This window comes from Puma concolor, chromosome D2 (genome assembly GCF_028749965.1).
Source record: "Puma concolor isolate L17-30 chromosome D2, mPumCon1.1.hap2, whole genome shotgun sequence".
NCBI lineage: Eukaryota > Metazoa > Chordata > Mammalia > Carnivora > Felidae > Puma > Puma concolor.
Window position 1 is genome coordinate 79,686,100 of NC_141677.1, and position 21,141 is coordinate 79,707,240.

Below are 21,141 nucleotides of genomic sequence, written 5' to 3' on the forward strand. Positions count from 1 at the left end.
CGTATAAAAATGAATCATTTCTCCCTCTGTAGGTATTTGATAGGAGAACAACAAAGCCTGTTTCCTTAAATACATGATAACATGGGTGTCACAATAAAATAGTTGCTAGTGAAATTCCCACTGGCATTGGCCACACATCACAAGATCCCCTTCTTCACCTTGATTGGAACTGAGTCTCAGTTGCTTTGCCATTAGGAGTAAAACTTCTGGTGTGTATTTGACACACTAAGACTGATTGTACATTGTACCTTGTACAACGAACCATGTGGCCAACTAAAAAATTAAATCAATTATGTGATTTTTTTTTCTTTTTCTATTACAACTCGCTTTAAATAACCACTGTGATGGTTTAACTGATTTCTAGATAGTCTAGTCCCAAATTATTTAAACTGATCAAAATAATTAAGTGGCTAGCCAATCATTTACATATATAAAACAACATTATGAGAAGTCTCAAACTCACTGACAAATGTAAAAATAGTATCATGAACCCCTGAATATCCAATACTAAGTTTTATCAAATCCTAATATTTTGCTCTGTTTGAGCATCTTTTTAAAAAGATGTTTGAGATCTTTTTTTAAAAGAAAACAATACAACAGCACATTAAAAGGATCATACATTGCGATCAAGTGGGATTTTTCCCTGGGCTGTAAGGGTAGTTCAACATATACAAATCAATGAATGTGATATACCACATTAACACAATTAAAGAGTTTTTAAAATGGGTGAAATTGGTGAAGGGGATTAAGAGTTCACTTACCATGACGAGCACTGAGTAATGTATGGAATTGTTGAATTACTATGTTGTACACTTGAAACTAATGTATCACTGTATGTTAATTATACAAGAATTACAATTTTTAAAAATAATTAAATAATTTTTAAAAATAAATCATATAATCATCTCAATAGATGCAGAAAGTGCATATGACAAAATTTAACACCATTTCATGATGAAAATACTTAACAACCTAGATGTAGAAGGAACGTACCTCAACATAATAAAGGCCATATATAACAAGACCTCAGCTAACACAATGGTGAAAATTTGAAAGCTTTTCCTTAAAGATCAGAATAAAAGACAGGGATGTTCTCTTGCCACTTCCATTCAATGTAGTACTGGAATTCCTAGTCAGAGCAACTAGGTAAGGAAAAGAAATAATAGAAATTCAAGTTGGAAAGGAAAAAGTTAAATTATCTGTTTCCAGATGACCTGATCTCACATATAGAAAACCCTAAGCACTCCAGAGAGAAAAAAAATGTTAAAACTAAAAAATGAATTTAGTAAAGTTACAAGATACAGAATCAACATACAGAAATCAATTGTTTCTTTAACAATGAACCATCTAAAAAGAGAATCAAGATATCCCATTTACAGTATCATCAACAAAAATAAAATTGCTTGGGCATAAATTTAACCAAAGAGGTAAAAGATCTGTAACTGAAAACTATAATTGATGATGTAAATTAAAGGAAATACAAAAAAATGTAAAGACATCCCATGTCCATGGATTGGAAGACAAGATATTGTTACAATGGCCATCCTATCCAAAGAGATCTACAGATTCAAAGCTCTTTCCATCAAAATCCTAAGGGTAATTTTTACAGAAGTAGAGAAAACAATCCTAAAATTCATATGAAACTACAAAAGACCCAGAATAGCCAAAGCGATCTTGAGAACGAACAAAGCTAGAGGCATTGCACTCCCTGATTCCAAAACGTATTAAAAACCTACATTATGGTACTGGCATAAAGATAGGCATATAGACCAATGGAACGGAATAGAGAACCCAGAAATAAACCCACGTATATATAGTGAACTGATCTTTGACAAGGGTACCAAGAATACACCATGGAGAAATGATGGTCTCTTCAACAAATAATATTGGGAAAAATGAATATCCATGTGCAAAAAAAAAAAAAATGAAATTGGACCCCTGTGTTATACCATACACAAAAATTAACTCATCGTAGATTAAAGACTTAAACATAACACCTGAAATTATAAAATTCCTAGGAGAAAACATAAGGGAAAGTCTTCTTCACACTGGTTGGCAATAAATTCTTGGATATGACACCTGAGACAGGCAACAAAACCAAAAATAGGTAAACGGGACTGTATCAATCTGAAAAGCTTCTGCGCAGCAGAAATAACAGTCAACAGAATTAAAAGGCAACCTATGAAATGGAAGAAAGTATTTGAAAATCATATATCTGCTAAGGGGCTAATTTCCAAAATCTATGTAGAACTCCCAAAATTTAATAGCAAAAAAATCAAATAACCACATTAAAAAATGGGCAAAAGACTTGAACCGACGTTTCTCCAAAAAGAAGATAAAAATGTCCAACAGGTATATGAAAAGATGCTCAACATCATTAATTATTAGGGGAAATGCAAATCAAAACTACAATGAGATATCACCTCGTGCCTGTTAGGTTGGTCACTATTTTAAAAAAGAGAAATAATAAGTATGGCGAGGTTGTAGAGAAATTGGCACCTTGCACACTGTCCATAGACATGTAAAATGGTTCAGCTGCTATAGAAAACATTTCAAAGATTCTTAAAAATTAAAACTAAAACTGGCATATGATCCAGCCATCCTACTCCTGGGTAATATACCCGAATGAATTGAAATCAGGCTCTCAGAGACATCTGCATTGCCATGTTCATTGCAGCAACATTCCCAATAGCTAAGATATGGAAAAAACCCACACGTCCATCAACAGGTGAACAGATAAAGACCATGTGGTACCTATATAAAGTGAATATCATTCAGCCTTAAAAAAAAAAAAAAAAGGAAATTCTGCCATTGGCAGCAATATAGCTGAATCTGGAGGACATAATGCTGAGCAAAATAAGCCAATCACAAAAGGATAAATATTGCATGATTTCACTTATATGAGGCATTTCAAATAGTCAAGCTCACAGAAGCAGAGAATAGAGTGGTGGTTGTCAGGGGTTCAGGGGAGGGAGTTCAATGATAGGAAGTTTCAGTTATGCTTGATGAATAAATGCTGGAGATCTACCATACAATATACGCAAGTAGTTAAATTTGAGCGGTGCCTGGGTGGCTCAGTGGGTTAAGCGTCCGACTTCTGCTCAGGTCATGATCTCACCGTTCCCGAGTGCGAGTCCCACGTGGGGCTTTGTGCTGACAGCTCAGAGCCTGGAGTCTGTTTCAGAGTCTGTCTCCCTCTCTATCTCTGCCCCTCCCCCACTCATACTCTGTCTCTCTTGCTCTGTCTCTCAAAAATAAACATTAAAAAAATTTTTTTTAATTTGCTAAGAGGATGCATACCATGCTAAGTGTTCACGACAACAAAAACAAAAAAAAAAAAAAAAAAGAGGGGAAAATACAAAGAAATTCTGGGAGTTGTTGGATATGTCTATTACCGTGACTGTGGTGATAATATTGCAAGTGTTTGTGTATGTTTGAACCCAATAAGCTGTACACATTAAATACATGCAGCTCTCTGAGCAGCAATGATGCCTTGATAAAGCTATTTTAAAAAGGAGGCAGAACAGGGGCACCTGGCTGGCTCAGTCAGTAGAGCATGAGACTCTTGCCCTCAAGGTTGTGAGTTCAGGCCCTGTGCTGGGGGTGGAGCCCACTTTTTTTAAATAAATAAATAATTTTTTAAAAAGGAAGCAAAACAATACTTTATTGCCATTTTACGAGTTAATAAGATGAAAACAGGGCTGTCTTCATGCCCTATGGAAGCCTCACACGGCTTTGGCTACTCAGAGCCAAGATAAAGCCACCAAACATCGAAATGGAAAACACTCAGCTGTGTAACTGACTGCATGTCTCCGTGACAGGACACATCTGGGCTGCTCCTCAAAGGAAATGAGGGAAAAGATCTACCATTGGTTCTGTGGGCACTTAGAGAACCGGAGTGTGCCAGGCGAGGGCATACCATCCACACGTGAGCCTTTTACCCCACAGTGGGGTCTGATACCCACGTTGGGTGGGTGTGCCAGGAAAGGCAGTCAGAGAGTAGACCCAGACCATAGCAGGACAGACTTGCGCCTAGGCTTCTGTTGGGGCCTGTCTGAAGCTCTCCCTCCCCGTGTGGGGAGGTCGCATCTAGCGGTGCACAAGGCCGCTCTTTGCTTTACAGACACAGGTGAAGTGCTGACAACAGCCGTGCCCACCACACAGCCTGCGACACTTCCCATGATGGCCATTCTAGCAGGTGGGTTGTTATTTGTTCTGCGGGGAATAGGGGGGAGGGCACTGTGTGCGGGGCAGTGGACTGGCCCCTTCCCGGGCCCGCTGACCACAGCCAGGAGAGGACTCCTGGCCTGCGTAAGAGCAGAGTCAGGAGCCGACATTTCTACCTGACCGTGACCTTCAAGCTGGCTTGGTGTTCAAATCTTTGTCTTTCTTTCTTTCTCATTTTTTTTAATTTTTTTTTTTATTTTTTATTTTTTATTTATTTATTTTTTTTTCAACATTTATTTATTTTAGGGACAGAGAGAGACAGAGCATGAACGGGGGAGGGGCAGAGAGAGAGAAGACACAGAATCGGAAACAGGCTCCAGGCTCTGAGCCATCAGCCCAGAGCCTGACGTGGGGCTCGAACCCACTGACCGCGAGATCGTGACCTGGCTGAAGTCGGAGGCTCAACCGACTGCGCCACCCAGGCGCCCCTCTCATTTTTTTTTTTTTTTTAATTTTTTTTTCAACGTTTATTTATTTTTGGGACAGAGAGAGACAGAGCATGAACGGGGGAGGGGCAGAGAGAGAGAAGACACAGAATCGGAAACAGGCTCCAGGCTCTGAGCCATCAGCCCAGAGCCTGACGTGGGGCTCGAACCCACTGACCGCGAGATCGTGACCTGGCTGAAGTCGGACGCTTAACCGACTGCGCCACCCAGGCGCCCCTCATTTTTTTTTTAAAGCGTATTTATTTATTTTGAGAGGGAGACATAGAGAGTGCAACTGGGGGAGGGGCAGAGAGAGATGAGGGAAAAAAGGAGAATCCCAAGCAGGCTGTACAGGGTCAGTGCACAGAGCCTGATGTGGGGCTCAAACGCATGAAACCGTGAGATGGTGACCTGAGCCGAAATCGGGAGTCGGGTGTTCAACTGACTGAGCCACCTAGGCACCCCTGAAACTTAGTCTTTCTGAAGTTGAAATTAGGGGATGTCCCAATTACTGGGAATGCTTCTGTTCATCCCTGCTGACAGGTGATGGATTATTTGCAACCACAGACACAACGGAGCCTGCGGCCCTGCCATCCACACCCACGCCCCTGGCAGGTAAGTCCTTGGGAAAATGCGGGGGGCGGGGGAGCTAATGTTTGTGGAACAACCAAAATGTAATAAAGCAGAGAATCGGATGCTTTCATATAACTGACAGTTCATTGAGGGCTCACAAGAACCTCCCAGCATTATTGTCCCCACAACCCTCACCATTGGCTCATAAAATGAGACACAGAAAGGATCATTTTCTAGCATTACCCACCTAGAACATGGTGAAGCCAAGATCTGGAGCAATCTGACTCCAAACCCATGTGACTACTAGCCTTTTGGGGGGTGGGGGGGGGGCGGAGACAGTATGTCCAAAGCTACCTCTGGACTACTGGGAAGAGAACATTCTTGCAAGCCTAATTGTACAGTGCAGGTGCATTAGGACCATAGCCAGGAAACGGGGGTGTCAGCTGTGGTAATCACTTACTCAGTAGGTTTTAGTATAAAATTCCTAACAGGAAAAACTTATAAATTTGTAGCTTCCAGGGTGACAGACAGGCAAAATGTACCCTTTTAATATGCCTAGAAGTCTGTATTAGGAATGAGCCCCAGCCCGTCTCTTCCTTCTTCACCCTGGGGTACCTGCCTGCACATCTGCTTTACAAAGAGAAAAAACTCGTTGTCCCATTTGGGTATCTGAAGGTTGGTTCCACAATAACTCACACGATAACTGAATTTTTCCAGGTCAGGTGTCATCAAATGTTTATTTTTCAAGTTTATTTATTTATTTTGAGAGAGGCGTTGGGGCAGGGGGCGTGTGCAGAGAGAGGAGCAGAAAGAGAATCCCAAGCAGGCTCTGCACTGTTAGCATGGAACCCGATGTAGGGCTCAAACTCACAAATCGTGAGATCATGACCTGCCCTGAAATCAAGTCAGATGCTTAACCAACTGAGCCACTCAGGCTCCCCTCAAGTGTTTATATTTCCAAATAAACTCTATGGTGGGAGTTTATGGTTGTGTGTAGATATTCTGTTGCTTCTTAAAAGCGTATCACACAGCAGTCACACATCACCTCCTCTGTTTCGAGCCCCAGCTTGAGCCGCTTCTTGACATCCCTGGGTCCCTGAGCACTTTTGCTTTCAGAGACCCTTATACTTAATTATATTTTATTGACCGTGTTGGTATAAAGACAAATGGGATGTAGACTAGACTGAGGTCATCTTTTTCTTCTAATTTTAAAGAAATTAAGACATTTTTAGGGGTCTTTTGCAGTCATCTGGGCCCCAGGCAGTGTGCCCACCACATCTGATCGATGAATCTGTCTGCTCCTCTGGGTTGTTCTGAATAACTAGCAGGTCTGAACTCACCACCACCACCCCAAGCCCATTTGGGAAGGAGGAAGGACATGACATTTTTGCCTACCACAAAGTTGTTTCAAACAGGAGGCAGGGGTGGATTCTGACTTACTTTACAGCTTCCTGGGGTACAGAATCGATTGGCCGTGGGGAGGGCCACCCCAAGACAACATCCTTGGAGCTGGGCTCAGTAAGCCAGGCCGCCTGTTAGCAGCAATGGCTCATAGCAAGCCAGCCTATTTTGGCCCAAGGGTGCTCACAGGAGCCTTGTTGAAAAGAGGTTTAACTTTCGGGGAACAGTGCACACATTTCCTGGTAGGACTGAGTTGAAAACTGTAGGCGATAGTCTCACTGCGGTGTTTCCATGCTTTTCCAGAGCGATGTGGGGAGGAGGGTGTCCACAGAGCAAATTCTGAGGGCCCAGGAGAACTGGGACTTGTAAAGGGGAGCTTGACCTCTAACCTTTCGGCAGGCTTCCTCACCTTCTCTTCTGAGCGTAATCTCCTTGGGATTAGGCTGACAGTGCACATTTGCATTGCAATTTTACTCACGTGTATATTCTAACTGATCTCAAAAGAACTGGTATGTTAGAGAAATATTACTACTAATTGTATTGTATTGTAGTGTGTTGTATTCCTACTCCTATTTTGTAAGCTAGAGAGCTATTCATACAATGAGACATAGACCCTTATAAACTCTTCGTTTAAATAAGAAATCTAGTGGGACCGTGGATTCTGCTTTTTATCTCTTTCGTGTAGGGAACTAGGAGGTGCCAAAGATCACTGTTGGCTTAACAGAGAAGCACGCCAGGCTTTTTAGAACCTTCTAGAATGCAGAATGTCAATATAAATATCATGGCCAGGGCAACAAATAAAACAACCATTAGATTGCAGACCCTATCACTAGACAGAAATAATCTGTGATTATTAAATTTTAAAAATTTTATCTGCAAAGACAACTTTATGCAGCAAAATAGTATCTGTTTTTCTCTATCTAACTGAAAAGAAGGACTTTTTGTTACTGTTTTACCTTGCTGAGATCTTTCTCCTCAGCAGCAGTGAGGAGCTGTTAGAATCTCTCTGGTTAGCATTGAGGGAAAAAAGCAAGTCTGAGTAACTCCACACTTATAATAAGGATCACAAAACAAAGAAAGAATTTTGATAAAAGGAATGCGAGCATATATATTTTACATCTATAGAAACAGATCTTCAAAAAAAATAAACAGATCTTCATCTCTAGTAAATTAGAATTTATCATAAAAATCCTTTAGGGTGGAGGGGCGCCTGGGTGGCGCAGTCGGTTAAGCGTCCGACTTCAGCCAGGTCACGATCTCGCGGTCCGTGAGTTCAAGCCCCGCGTCGGGCTCTGGGCTGATGGCTCAGAGCCTGGAGCCTGTTTCCGATTCTGTGTCTCCCTCTCTCTCTCTGCCCCTCCCCCGTTCATGCTCTGTCTCTCTCTGTCCCAAAAATAAATAAACGTTGAAAAAAAAAAATTAAAAAAAAAATCCTTTAGGGTGGAAATCCATTACTCCTTAATAAATTCCTACATTAAATCAGCAGAAGAAAATAGAATATCTTTCTTCTAAGTATAAGACATTATTTTCTTTTCTTTTTACTCGGTTGCTTTTTGTTTGGTGTTTTGGTATTTCTGTTTTTACTTTAACTATTGAATTATTAGCTCTAGATTAGCCTATACTCCCGTATAGTAATATAATTTTTTAATATAAATTGATACTTTTAGTATATCCTGCATACATTTTCATACTTAAATATTTCAAAATAAAATGCATCTTATTTTTAAAAAATTTTTATGTTTATTTTATTTTTGAGAGAGAGAGAAAGTACAGGGGAGGGGCAGAGAGAGAGGGAGACACAGGATCTGAAGCAGACTCCTTCCTTCCTTCCCTCCTTCCTTCTTTCCTTCCCCTTCCTTCCTTCCTTCCTTCCTTCCTTCCTTTCTTCCTTCCTTCCTTCCTTCCTTTCTTCCACCAAGGTGCTCTATGCATGTGCATTAACAACTACACGGTGCTAACAGACTTACTGTCATGCAGCCTTCCTTCTCCAACTTCACCCACTACCTTGGTTCTATACCCACAAACTAGTAATCTGATTCTTCTGGGAGTTATCTCTAGTTTTCGTTTTGTTTCCTACTAAATAAATCTCACTAAGATTTCTTGCATAGGCTAGGGAAACAGATTTCCTAATTTCAAACACTGGTTCCCCAGAATTGTGTGATCTTGGGCACATTACTCAACTGCTATGTGCCTTAATTTCCTCACCTACAATATGGGTACTATAATAGAATATATTTGCCTGTAATACATCCATGAGTGTCTATACACATGTATACACACTATTATTTATATATACACATCTACACACACACACATAGATACACAGATGTGGCTGGAGGATCACCGTGGAGGTTAAAGATGCTGAAAGCATCATTTACTTAGTGCTGGACACCAGGAAGTCTATATAAACGTTAGTTCTATAATAACTATCGCCATCATTGTTGTCATCAAATATTTGCCTTTTGCTGAGGTGAGAGAACTGACCTAGAAAAACTTAAACACACTGAGAAGTGTGTTTAAATGTTTGACTTTCAAACATCAGCATCTGCATTAGGCCTGGCCTTTCTCCCAGGGTCGTGGCTGGGTTCCGGGAGACAGTCCCCTGAGGAAATAGAGCCCAAGTGCATGGCACTTCCCTCACCCTGGCTCGTGCCACACTCCATTGGTCAAGAAAGTCACAAAGGCCCACCTGGTTTTGAAGGGATGATACAGAGACTCCTCCTTCCGACATGGGAGTGTCAAGGTTCCAGAGGGCTCGAGGAACAGGAGAGATTTTGTAGACACCTTTAGAAAATACAATTGACCACTATGCCCTTCTTTGCCAGCACCTCAATCCTACATTGGTTGGCATCCTCTTCCTCCAAACACATCATCTACGAGGTTTCTCTGGTCTCTAGTTTCTAAAAAGAACGTGCTGGGATTTTCCCATCAGCTCTTCCTATTCTTCCCGTTTTCTCTGTCCTTGCAGATTACATTTTAAGGCCTTTCACATGCTTGTGGAAGGAGAGGAAATGCGTTCATTTAATCAAATCATGTTGCACTTGAAGCCCCCACAGGTTTCCCTTCCACGTGAACTTGCCCCTCCTTTCACTCTGTCTGGGGCGAACCTCCTTCCTTTATGATCGACCTGCAGAAATCATCTTCCTGTTTCAAAGCCAGTCCTACATAAACTGATCTCTCAAAGCAGATGAAATGTCTGTCACCAATAGTGTTGTTAGACTCCTAGAGGTATCCCTCTTACTTGCCCTGATAGTGCAAAGTGTGTGGTTTCTCCATCCTGTCACTGATTGTAAATCCTGAGGGGTGAACTCTATCAACTTTTTCCCCTATTAGGCATTAAGGGAATGTTCTATGGTTAAAAATACCACTGTGCTGGCGGCAAAGAAATGTCTTTAGTGCAAGAAAGAGCACTCTGTAATCTCCAGATTACACCGTACTGGGCAACTCCCATGGAAATACTCTGGTCAGCTGTCCACAAAGCCATGGCCATCACATCCAGATGGCCCTCAAGTCAAGGGTTCCCTGAAGTTCTTCTGCCGTCAGTGGGACAGGGATATGTGTGCAAGGCTGAGACCCAAGGACCTCTGCCTTTCCCCCTCCAGAAGCCAGATGTTGCTGTTCACTGGGGTCTTCTGGCCCTTCTGGGAAGGAGAAAGTCCAGCTCTGATGTTCCAAGACCATTGATCTCTCTATCTGCCCAACCCAGAGGAATTATGACAACAGCAGTATATCGGCCCACTGTAACAGGATCAAGGCAACATGCTGACATAAATAAAGGTCAATCTCACAATATCCCGCTGCTCTGTCTCCCCAGGAGCTTCCATGACCGTGAGGCTGGTGAATGGCACAGGGAGGTGCTCAGGCCGAGTGGAGGTTCTCGTCCAGGGCACATGGGGGACCGTGTGTGATGACCTCTGGGACCTGGCCGATGCCACAGTGGTGTGCCACCAGCTGCAGTGTGGCCAGGCCGTGGCGGCACCCACGGGGGCCCACTTCGGGGCAGGCTCTGGGAAGATTTTGCTGGACGACGTGCAGTGTGCGGGCAGCGAGAGTCACCTGGGGCAGTGCGTGCACAGGGGTGAGGCCGGGCACAACTGCGGGCACCTGGAGGATGCTGGTGTCATCTGCACAGGTGAGGGGCTGACTGTCAGTCCTCACTTGGAAGGCTACTGTTATCCCCTCACTACTCATTCTTCCACACACACAGCCAGCGTGGTCCAGAAATGTCAGTGGATCAAGGCAGGCCACTGGTGTTGTCTACACCCTTTCAAAGTTATGCATTGACCTGACCATCCCCTTGGCTGCAGATTGCTGAGTACGGCTCATGATCATGGATCCAGGCTCAGATGTGACCTGTTTGGTTTGAAAATTCAGGCTGAACTCGAACTCAGCCAAAACACATTATCTGGCATAAAAATCCAAATTCTTCCGTTTGTGGAAAAAAAAAAAGTATAAACAGAAGTTAAGGCTCAAAACAACAAATTCTTTTATTACATTCACCAACTGGATCTGAGAAAGAGCTGACTCTTTGGTCATGAAACAGCTTTCCAGTTCACACAGTCCCCGTCACTCAAACCCCTTGACTTGTTTTATTCCCACGGCTCTTGGAAACTTTCGAGTTTGAGTTTGTGACCTCTGGTGATGGGCCAAATTTGTCAGCTGGTGTTCCAAGCCCTCCATGTCTAGGCCTGGTGACCTTCCCAAACCTATGTGTCTTTCCAGTTGGCACTCTGCCTCACAGAATCTTACCTGATTCTGTCCCTCTGGCAGCTGGGATAACGTTCCTACGAATGACAAGCTCTGCCAGGATGCACCTGGCTTGTCCTGAGCCATACCCATCAACATCTAAGGTCCCTAGGGGAGCACTGCCTTCTGAAGCTCCCCTGGGATGCTCAGCATTTGCTGACTGGTCTCATGGCTCAAATCCCCAGGACATGCTAAGATCCTCAAGGGCATGGTATCTGCTTCTGTCTGCCTCCAAGCTCCCTAAAACTAGAATGTTACCAGTAAATAATCACTAAATAAGACACAATAACATGCTCAGTCTCTTTCCATGTTGACAGGTGTTCAGTCTGCAGCTGCTTTGCCCCCAGGTAGGACCCGTCTTACATTTGGCCTCATCTACTAGACCTGGTGTGGGGTTTAGAGTCAGATCCTGGTTTGGTTCCCAGCTTCATTATTCACCCATCTGTCCGTTCATGGATATTGACTGAGTGTCCACCATATGCTGAACTGTGTGCCAGTAAACACTGGAGCCACAGCAGAGGTCAAACCCCTCCCCCCAGTGCTCTTCCTTCACGGGGTCTGCACCCTAATGGGAGGGCAGACATGGCATATGCTCACCCTCAGTTATACGACCTCAGCCAAGTGATGTCATCTCTTGATCCCGTTTCATCTTCATTTCTCTTCATAGGAGTCAGAATAACATAGAGAATTGAATAATTGAGAATTGCATGTGACAATGCCCAAAATGCCTGGCACCAGACAAGCACTGGTGCCAGGCACTCACACAATCTTTTCTTTTGGTTAGATGCCAACTAAGGGCACAATCTTTTCTTTTGGTCAAATGCCAACTAAGGGAGGCTGTGTGTGTGGGGTGGGGGCCAAAGGGCCTGAGCTGAAGGAATCTGATCCTGGCTGGTCTCCCTCCAGGTGAATGACGTTGGCCCTCACTCTCCATGTCATTAGAACAGGCACATTGGAGTCCAGGCTCCATAAAATTCTATACCTTTGACATTCTGTGACTAACAAGGAGAGGATCAGCAGCCACGTGGATTGGCTGAATGAAGTGTGTGGCACTGTGGCAAGTGAGAGGTGTTCATCGAAGGACGGAGATGTAGGTCTTGTACTAGAAATTGGGGGACCCTTTCCCATCTGACATTTTATTGTGATGATTTTCAAATATGCAGCAGAATTTGAAGGATTTGAAAATGAGCTCCTACCTACCTAGATCACATGATAAATTTATCAATATGTCTATCATCCCTTTATTCATCCATCAACCCATCATATTTTTAATTAATATTTGATTTGTGTACCATAAAACTCACCCATTTTCAGGTCCAGTTGGATGGATTTGGGTGATTGTGTGCAGCTGTATAATCACCACTACAGTCAAGATGTAAAATAGTTTCTTTGTCCTCAAAGATTTCTGGTGCATTTCAGAGTTGATGCCCTCCTCCCTCTCCCGCACTCCACTTCCAGGAACTGCTTTGTGAATCTCCTTGCTTTGTTCAGGTGAAGTCATGACACACATGGAGAGAAGGCAGCAAAGAAAGAGATGATGGCCAACTGATGGTCTCTCCTACAGCAGGTCACATGGGGCAAATTGTCCACGAGTTTTGCTTTTCTGATGGCCATGTAGTGCATGTTCATTCGTCAACAGGCAATAATACCATGCTCTGTCCTAAATGAAGATCTTGTGGCTGTGAGGTCACTGGACTTAGAATACAGTGTCATGGTTATTCTTGGTGAATCCTGGGAGAAGGCAGATGACGCCTTGAAGCAACTGTATCTTCTCCCAATGTTTTGACTGCTCCCAGATGACCATCCTTCTCTTTTACCCACCAACAGCCTATGAGAACCTACTTCCCACATCAGTGACTCAACACCCACCTTCTTCTGCCCCTCCAGGTAAGACTGTTTCTCTTTATAATATGTCTTCTGAACAACTTTGTTCATTCAACAATGAATGGGTGAATGAATATATGTCACTAAGGATTCATAATGTCACTGGGGTTATAGATAGCAATAAACAGAGCTGATCCTCAAGTAAGTTAAGTCCATGGGAGGAGGGGGGAAGAAAATGTTACCAAAAAGTGTGGTGAATACTCTAACGGGGAAGCACAGAATGCCATGGGCTCCCAGAAGAGGGTCTCCATCCAGATCCAAGGGTTCTTGGCAGGACTTGAAGGATGAGGGGGCAATGGGATTATGTCAAGCAGGGAAGAAACCAGATAGACTCCCTATGAGCTGCAGGGTTGGAGACATTAACATGTGTTCCAAATTAGAACTTAGGGCTGGCCGATAACCATACAGAATTAGTGAACAGTGAGTTGGCTCTTTGAGATGGTTTTCTGCTGTGATCAGGGATGAGCAATATTTTAGGATATTCAGCCCTGAGTTAGCTTTTTTTTTTTCTTTTACAAATTAGGTCTAGTCTGAGGTCAGATAAGGTAGGAGTAAAACATTGGACTCCTGAGTCTCTTAATCTAGCTGTACAGTCAAAAGATTAAAAAAGGGGGACACCTGGGTGGCTCAGTCGGTTAAGCATCTGACTTCTGCTCGTGTCATGATCTCGCGGTTCATGAGTTCAAGCTGTGCTGACAGCTCAGAGACTGGAGCCTGCTTCAGATTCTGTGTCTTCTTCTCTCTCTGCTCCTTGCCTGTTCGTACTCTGTCTCTGTCTTTCAAAAATAAATAAACATTTAAAAAAAGAAGAAAAAGAAAAAAGATTCAGGAAGGAGAGAGAGGAGCCATTATCACTCTTCCGGGTTTGAGCATCCCTGGTAGAATAGTGCCCAGCAGGTGCCATACCTCCTGGCTGTTGGCCATGGCTTTGAGGGTGTGGTGATTACCAAAGGCGCCATTGTTGGCTCTGTGAGTTCAATCACATGAATTCACACTCCACATCTTTCTTTTTTGTGTTTTTTATAAATTTACATTTTTTATATATCTGCCCAAACTTTCTTCTTTACATCCATTTTTTTTATTGAGGTATAATTAACATATCACATTGTATTAGTTTCAGGTCTACGACATAATGATTCCATATTTGTATATGTTGCAAAATGGTCACCACAAAAAGTAACTTATCTTAACAGATAAGCAAGTGTATAAATTATCTATTGCCATGTAAAACCATCCCAAAACACAATGGTTTAAAATGACGATCATTTATCATTGCTCATGAGTCTAAGGGTCACCTGGGCAGCTCTGCCAATCTAAGATAGGCTTGGCTGGTCTTGGCTGACTCGGCTGGGCTTGCTCATGCATCTGTGACTATCCAGCAAGTCAGGTGAAGACTTCCTGGCCTAGGATGGCCTCCCTCACATGTCTTATAGTTCCATAGCTGTTATCGGAGGTAATGGAGGCAATGAGGTCATGTGTCTTTCGTCACCCACAGCCTAGCTCAAGCTTATTCACATGATTACCTCAGTGTTCCCAGGGAGTACACTGAAGCCTGTCATGCCTCTTGAGGCCTCAGTTTCACATGAGTGCACCATTACTTCTGCCATATTCTACTGGCCAATGCAAGTCCCAGGCCACCAGCTTAGAACCTCTTGGGCAGAGCTGCAATGTCACATTGTAAAGAGTGGGGAGATCGGGAAGAGAAGAACTGTGGTCATTTTGGTAAATACTCTACCACAGGCAAGCGGCCTTAAATAGAGTGTGGATAAGGGAGACATTATAGGCTTCTCAAAGCAGACACACATGGAGAATGGCATGGGATCTCACACAACAGCGTGAAGAATGTGAATAACAAAGTCATAGAAAGTAAGAAAAGTTAGGTTGGGTATCAGATAGTCTAGTCATCAAAAGGCAGAGCGAGTGGCCATCACCCCTTGACCCCTGGTTCTTCCCCAGGAGGCTGGGCCCCCGTGCGACTGGTAGGTGGCCACGGAAGGTGTGCAGGCCGCGTGGAACTCTTCTACTGGGGAGTCTGGGGGACCGTGTGTGATGACCTCTGGGATCTGTCAGAAGCAAACATCATCTGCAGGCAGCTGGGGTGTGGCTGGGCCATTTCAGCCCCAGGTGAGGCCCACTTTGGGGAAGGATCTGGGAAAATCCTCCTTGACAATGTGCGCTGCAGGGGGGATGAACAGCACCTGGAGGAGTGCTCCCACATCGGCTGGCTTTCCCACAACTGTGGGCACGGAGAAGATGCCGGCGTGATCTGTTCAGGTAAACCCCTGCTCCCCTCCCTGGCAGAGCCCAGCCTTGGCTCTTTCCAAGACAGTACTTTTCAAAAAACAACGTAAATGTAGCTATTGAGAAAGAACCAATACGTTATTTGCTTACAGCAGATATCTTAACCCTTCACACTTACAGATGCTGAATATTCTATGGCCACACCACCAGGTAAGGAAGGCGATATTTACATGTGCAGTTTACCCAAACTTTGGGGAAGAGGTTCTGCTGGAAGTTGGATATGTCATTCTCTAGGCCAGTGGAGTGACTGGGACCCACGGAGTCACCTGACTGTCTGGTGGGAGAAATGGATAGTACCTTAGAAATCATCTGATCCAGCCTCGCTTTCTACTTCTTCCCCATTTTACACAGAGGCAGCAGATTTTAAATTTCCCAGACCTCTGCATAGCACTTTCAGGTTGTCAGCTCTGGGGGTTGCAAGGTAATGGCAATGAGATATGGGTGGCTAGGGTAGGGGGTGGTGAAAACATAAGAGGTGGGGAAGGACACTTCCTGCCCAGGGGCAGATGGCTGGTGGGCTGGACCTGGCCACAGTCAAGGTGACCCAATTCTATCCCCACCCTCTCCCTGCCTCTGCCTTGTTCCTGGTGCCCCCAGAGCCGCCTTTGCCATTGGTTTTCCTGCATGCTCTGAGCGCCAGCACCCAGAGTTTTCCATGCTAGTGCCATCTCTCCTTCTCAATCTCCCACATTCCCTGATGCCCTGCCCTCAGCTTTGGGTCGGACAATGGGTCATAAGTAAGGCTGAGTGGAAAAGCTCTGATAAAGCTTCAGGCACATTGCCTCCTGGGTTGTCTAGCAGGTGGGAATGCATTGGTCCCAGGAAAGGGTCTCCGGGGGACATGAAGGAGGATCTGCAGCATCCTTAGGTGCTGACTCACCAGGTCAAAAGAAGGGATGAATCAGTGCCTCTTCCTATTCTTACCTCGAAGTGCCCTTGGGTCACTGGAGTTGTCTACAGGTGCCAGAATTTTATGTCCTTAGTTTTCTTAATCCCTGAATTTTAAGATATCTCATTTGTGTGTCTGACAAGAGGATAATTTATCAAAGTCTGGGAAGGATCTAGATCAGTGCTTCTTCCATCTCCTACATATTAACATGCTCTGGCCTTTGCCCCCAGAGATGACTTAGAAGTTCTAGGAGGGACCCCACACTGTATTTGTTATGAGCTGCTTCAGAGTATCATGTGCAGGTGGGATGGGGACCTCAGCACCAGCTGATGAGCCACATGTCCTTTGTGTGTGTGACAGATCACCCATTGGCCCTCACAGGAGGAACAATGATGGCAGGTGAGACTTTGGTGTCCTTGGCTGCTCTGACCACCATCTTCCATCTCAAGCCCTGAAGTGGTTCTCCAAGGAAATGGAGCAAAAATACTATTGCCCTATCTGGCTCATCCCTCGGAAATCATGTTCTGAATAAAGTGTCCAATAATGAAGGCTGATAAATTTACAGTTCCAGTTCCATTTCTGTGTCAAAGAAGGCAGTCCAAATAATCAAGTAATGCCAGCCTGTGTGGTCTCCACCATGGGCACTACATGTGAAGGACATTGCAGCTCTTAACACAGCAATGTTGCCAGGGCGCTACCCAAGAGCATCATTTCAGAGAGCTGCCTCCATAATGACCTTGTTCTTCTTCCCCACCTTTTCCTTTCTCTGACAATCTCTGTCTTCCTTGTTTGTCCTTTCTCTTTCATCTTCCATTTCCATCCCCCCCCCTTTCTTGTTGCCTGTATCTTGGGATTCCAAAAGCTTCACTAAACTTTTCTTAGCACCACTTGGAGATAAAGGACTAAAATAATACTGATGCCTGGAGGGCCTGGCTGGTCCTTCTATGGAAGAGACACAGGTAGATGACCAGAGCCAATCAAGTGTAGGTCTAGTTCTCACACAGCCAGATAATCTGATGGAGAATGCCACTGTCATAGGTGTTATCTTTAATTTTGTGCCAAGTATTGGACAGATGGATAGACAGACAGACAAGCAGATGGGAAAACAAATGGACAGGTTGTGAACAGGCAGACACAGAATGATGTCAATGTTGGAGGGGTGGATGACTCAGAGAAAGTTCTCACTACCAAGTGGATTTCTAATAGCGTAATTTTAATAAATTATAACAGATGACAGATGGAACACTGACATCTTCATACACATACAGGCTCCATGTAAGCTCAGCTTTAATTGGGAAAATGAAGCTGCTTACTCATTACTACTGGTGGCCTGACAAAAATCAAAGCCGCAGAACCCACCACTAGGGAGTAACCAGAGGGAAAGATTCTGACTGATATTGGGTAACTGCTCTGCCCGTAAGACCATGTCAGTGGTAGAATTCTCAAAAAAAGAGAGAGATGTTTCAAAACTCTGACACTTTCATGCCCTAATTTCCTAAGTTTCCAAGAGTTTTTAGACTGGTTTATGTGTCTGATATGTCCTAAGACAATACCCACAACGTAATGACCCACAAGACCTTTTTTGTGGAAAAAAAAAATGAAAGGAAAATAAAGCGTAAATCACAAAATGAGTGAACTGAACAATGAAAAAGACTGAAATTCTAAAATACCTTTCTGCTTTTAGAAAAATCTCAGTGTGGCAGCATTATCGCTAACTCATCTGGAGCGATTAGGAATCCCCCGCGGAATGAAATGCATGACAACATAACCTGTGTGTGGGAAATCAAGGCAAAGGCATCTGATCATATACTGCTGGCATTTCCATATCTTAAGTAAGTCACAAGTACATTATTTAAGTACATGTGCAGTTTAAAGTTCCAAGCATTTTCCCATGCTTGATTCTCATAAGCAAAAGAGTCCTTCACACCCTTTTGAATTTTGAATTTTGAAATAATTGTAGACATATAGGAAGTCACAAAAACAATACATAGAGTCCCGCATACACATCACTCAGCTTCCCCCAATGGTGGCTTTTATATAACTGTAGGACAATGTCAAATCAGGAAGTAATACAATACTGTTGGCTGGGCCACATATCTTATTCTGGAAACTATATCTACGTGTGGGTGGGTGTGTGTGTGTGTGCACACACATGTGTGAGAGAAGGAGAGAGAGAGTGAGAGGGTGGGAGGGAGAGAGAGACAGGGAATGTATGTTTCAGTGTCTGGTTAAAGATGCAGATTCCAGGGAAACACCCCCCCCCCAACAGACCTAATAAATTAAGAAATTTCAGGTTTTAATATTGTAAGTAGTCAAGTCTGATGTCGTTCGCAAATGAGTGTCTTATGGAAATTAATTCCCAGGAACAACTTGAATTATTTATTACTTTTGAATTTTGCTTAATCAAAAGATGACTTAGGGGCACCTGGGTGACTCAGTCGGTGAAGTGTCTGACTTTTGGTTTCAGCTCAGGTCAGAATGTCATAGTCCATGAGTTTAAGCCCTCGTCGGGCTCTGCACTGACAGCACAGAGCCTACTTGGGATTCTCTCTCTCTGCCTCTCCCCTGCTTGTGCTCTCTCTCTCTCTCTCTCTCTCAATAAATAAGTAAACTTTAAAAAAAAAGATGACTGGGGCGCCTGGGTGGCTCAGTCGGTTAAGCGTCTGACTTTGGCTGAGGTCATGATCTCGCGGTTTCTGAGTTCGAGCCCCGCATCGGGCTCTGTGCTGACAGCTCAGAGCCTGGAGCCTGCTTCGGATTCTGTGTCTCCCTCTCTCTCTGCCCCTCCCCTGCTCATGCTCTGTCTCTCCCTGTCTCAAAAATAAGTAAAACATTAAAAAAAAAACTTTTTTTTTTTAAATATGACTTAGAGGGCACCACTCATCGGGCCAAGGCATGGAAATGGTCTTCTGACTCTAACACCAGGGCATCTGGACAAAACCCCACAACGTAGAACAAGAGCTGACAGATCGTATGACTTGCACAAAGCAAGCTGGGCAGACCTCTGGGCAGGTCTCCTGTAAAGTTTGTAAATAAGTTATTTGCAACCTGAAGCCATGTACCACAGGCAGGCCGTTGCTTGGCCCAGCCTTGGCCCTGGGCTTCCAGGCACCCACAGTCCCAGGCATCAGCAGGTGTCCATCTGTTGTCTCAGCTTCCTCTTCCCTCTTCCAGGGAAAATCCCATCCCCTTAAGAAAAGGTGGGATAAAAAGAATCCAAACTGTGTTTAAATGACTGACAGGCTTTTAATCTGCCCCAGCTTCGTTGTCTTGAAAGAAAGGGTCTGCCTCATGGCTACCTCCAAGATCCGCTAATGGGGAGGCCAAGAGGCAGCCATTTGTCTTTGCTTCCCTAGCCTCGACTGCACCAATGAATATTTTGAAATCCTGGACGGCCCTCCATCCTCGGCAAAGTCCCTGGGGAAGACCTGCTCTGGTTCCTACCTCACCTACGCGTCCTCCTCCAGCTCATTGACCCTCGTGTACTTCCGAAGCTTCAACAACATAGGGAAAAACTTCATCGCTTATTATTATTCTGCAGCCAAAGGTATGAATAGTGGTTAGGAGCAGGAACTTTGGAGCGAGAGCTGGACGGCCCGCCTCGGGGCTAGTTAGAGCCAGCCGCTTACTCTCTAATGCTGGACAAGAGACCTGACCTCTCTGTGCCTCAATCCATTCCCCCTATAATGGGAATAAGAGAAGCTTACCTCCTAGGCTTGTTGTGGGGCTTACCTGAAATGACACAAGTAAAGCCCTTAGCACAGTGATGGCGCATCATAAGCACTGAATACTTGGCAACTTCACCATGGATCTGGTTTCCCATAAACACCTCATTGCAATCAGCCCATTAGGAAGCCATTTCTGGAGTTACTCTGAATCTAGTACTAGGTGGGTGGTTTCAAACTTACACCTTTAAAAGAAGGTGTGGTCTCAGCCTAGGAGGGGCTTGAGTACAACCTAGAAGTTCAAGACGAGCACATGATGCAATGAGAGGACAAGTAGAATATACTAAATGAAGGCAAACAAATAGAATAGACTAGAATAGACTAAACTGACACCCACACACGCATCTCAGCAAAAAAACATTAGAAAAGAGAGAGAGAGAGAGAGACACAGGCTGTACACATGAGGGAAACATAGGAGGAAACAGCCTTACATTTGTCTTTAAGGCTGGCCAAGCTGTGAGTCGAGAAATAGGGAGGGGGCACAGCAGGTGAGGGAGCCGTATGAGCACAGAGATGGGGTGTATAGGACGTGCAGCCAGAAGGCAGACAGAAGCTAAGCCAAGGTTGGTTTCTGATGAAACCCAGGTTCTCAAGGTTTGGTAAGCACAACGAAGGTGATCAAAATAGCAACGAACATTTACCAAACGCCTATTTCATGCCAGGCAACACTATAAGCACTTTATATGCGTTCCCTCCTTATCCTCACATGAACCCATGGTTCTTCCCCTTTTATGGATGAAGAAACTGAGGCATAAGAGGTTCAGTAATTGTCCTGAGGTCACCCACGGATGGGTCCTGCACTATTTACCACTAAGAGAAAAAAGGCTGCCTCACGGACCTCATGTGCAGTTCTAGCGTCCTCCCTGGTCCACCAGTCAGTCTGAACCACAGTTCAGACCAGTCTCCCACTCTGTCAGCAGGCGCCGGGGAGGCTCAGTAGCAAGCTTGGGAAATATGCCGTGAAACAGAG

The 21,141-nt window shown here is 44.2% G+C and overlaps 1 protein-coding gene across 1 annotated transcript in view; it reads left to right on the plus strand.

Moving 5' to 3' along the window:
• LOC147576210 (scavenger receptor cysteine-rich domain-containing protein DMBT1) overlaps positions 1-21,141 on the plus strand; it is a 101,135-nt gene that overhangs the window by 23,155 nt on the left and 56,839 nt on the right. Inside the window, exons 12-19 of the mRNA XM_086679468.1 lie at positions 4,130-4,198; positions 5,196-5,267; positions 11,690-11,719; positions 13,200-13,259; positions 15,678-15,707; positions 16,807-16,845; positions 18,131-18,278; positions 19,803-19,993. Coding sequence (XP_086535594.1) covers positions 4,130-4,198; positions 5,196-5,267; positions 11,690-11,719; positions 13,200-13,259; positions 15,678-15,707; positions 16,807-16,845; positions 18,131-18,278; positions 19,803-19,993 — 639 coding nt within the window. The remainder of the gene's footprint in view (positions 1-4,129; positions 4,199-5,195; positions 5,268-11,689; positions 11,720-13,199; positions 13,260-15,677; positions 15,708-16,806; positions 16,846-18,130; positions 18,279-19,802; positions 19,994-21,141) is intronic.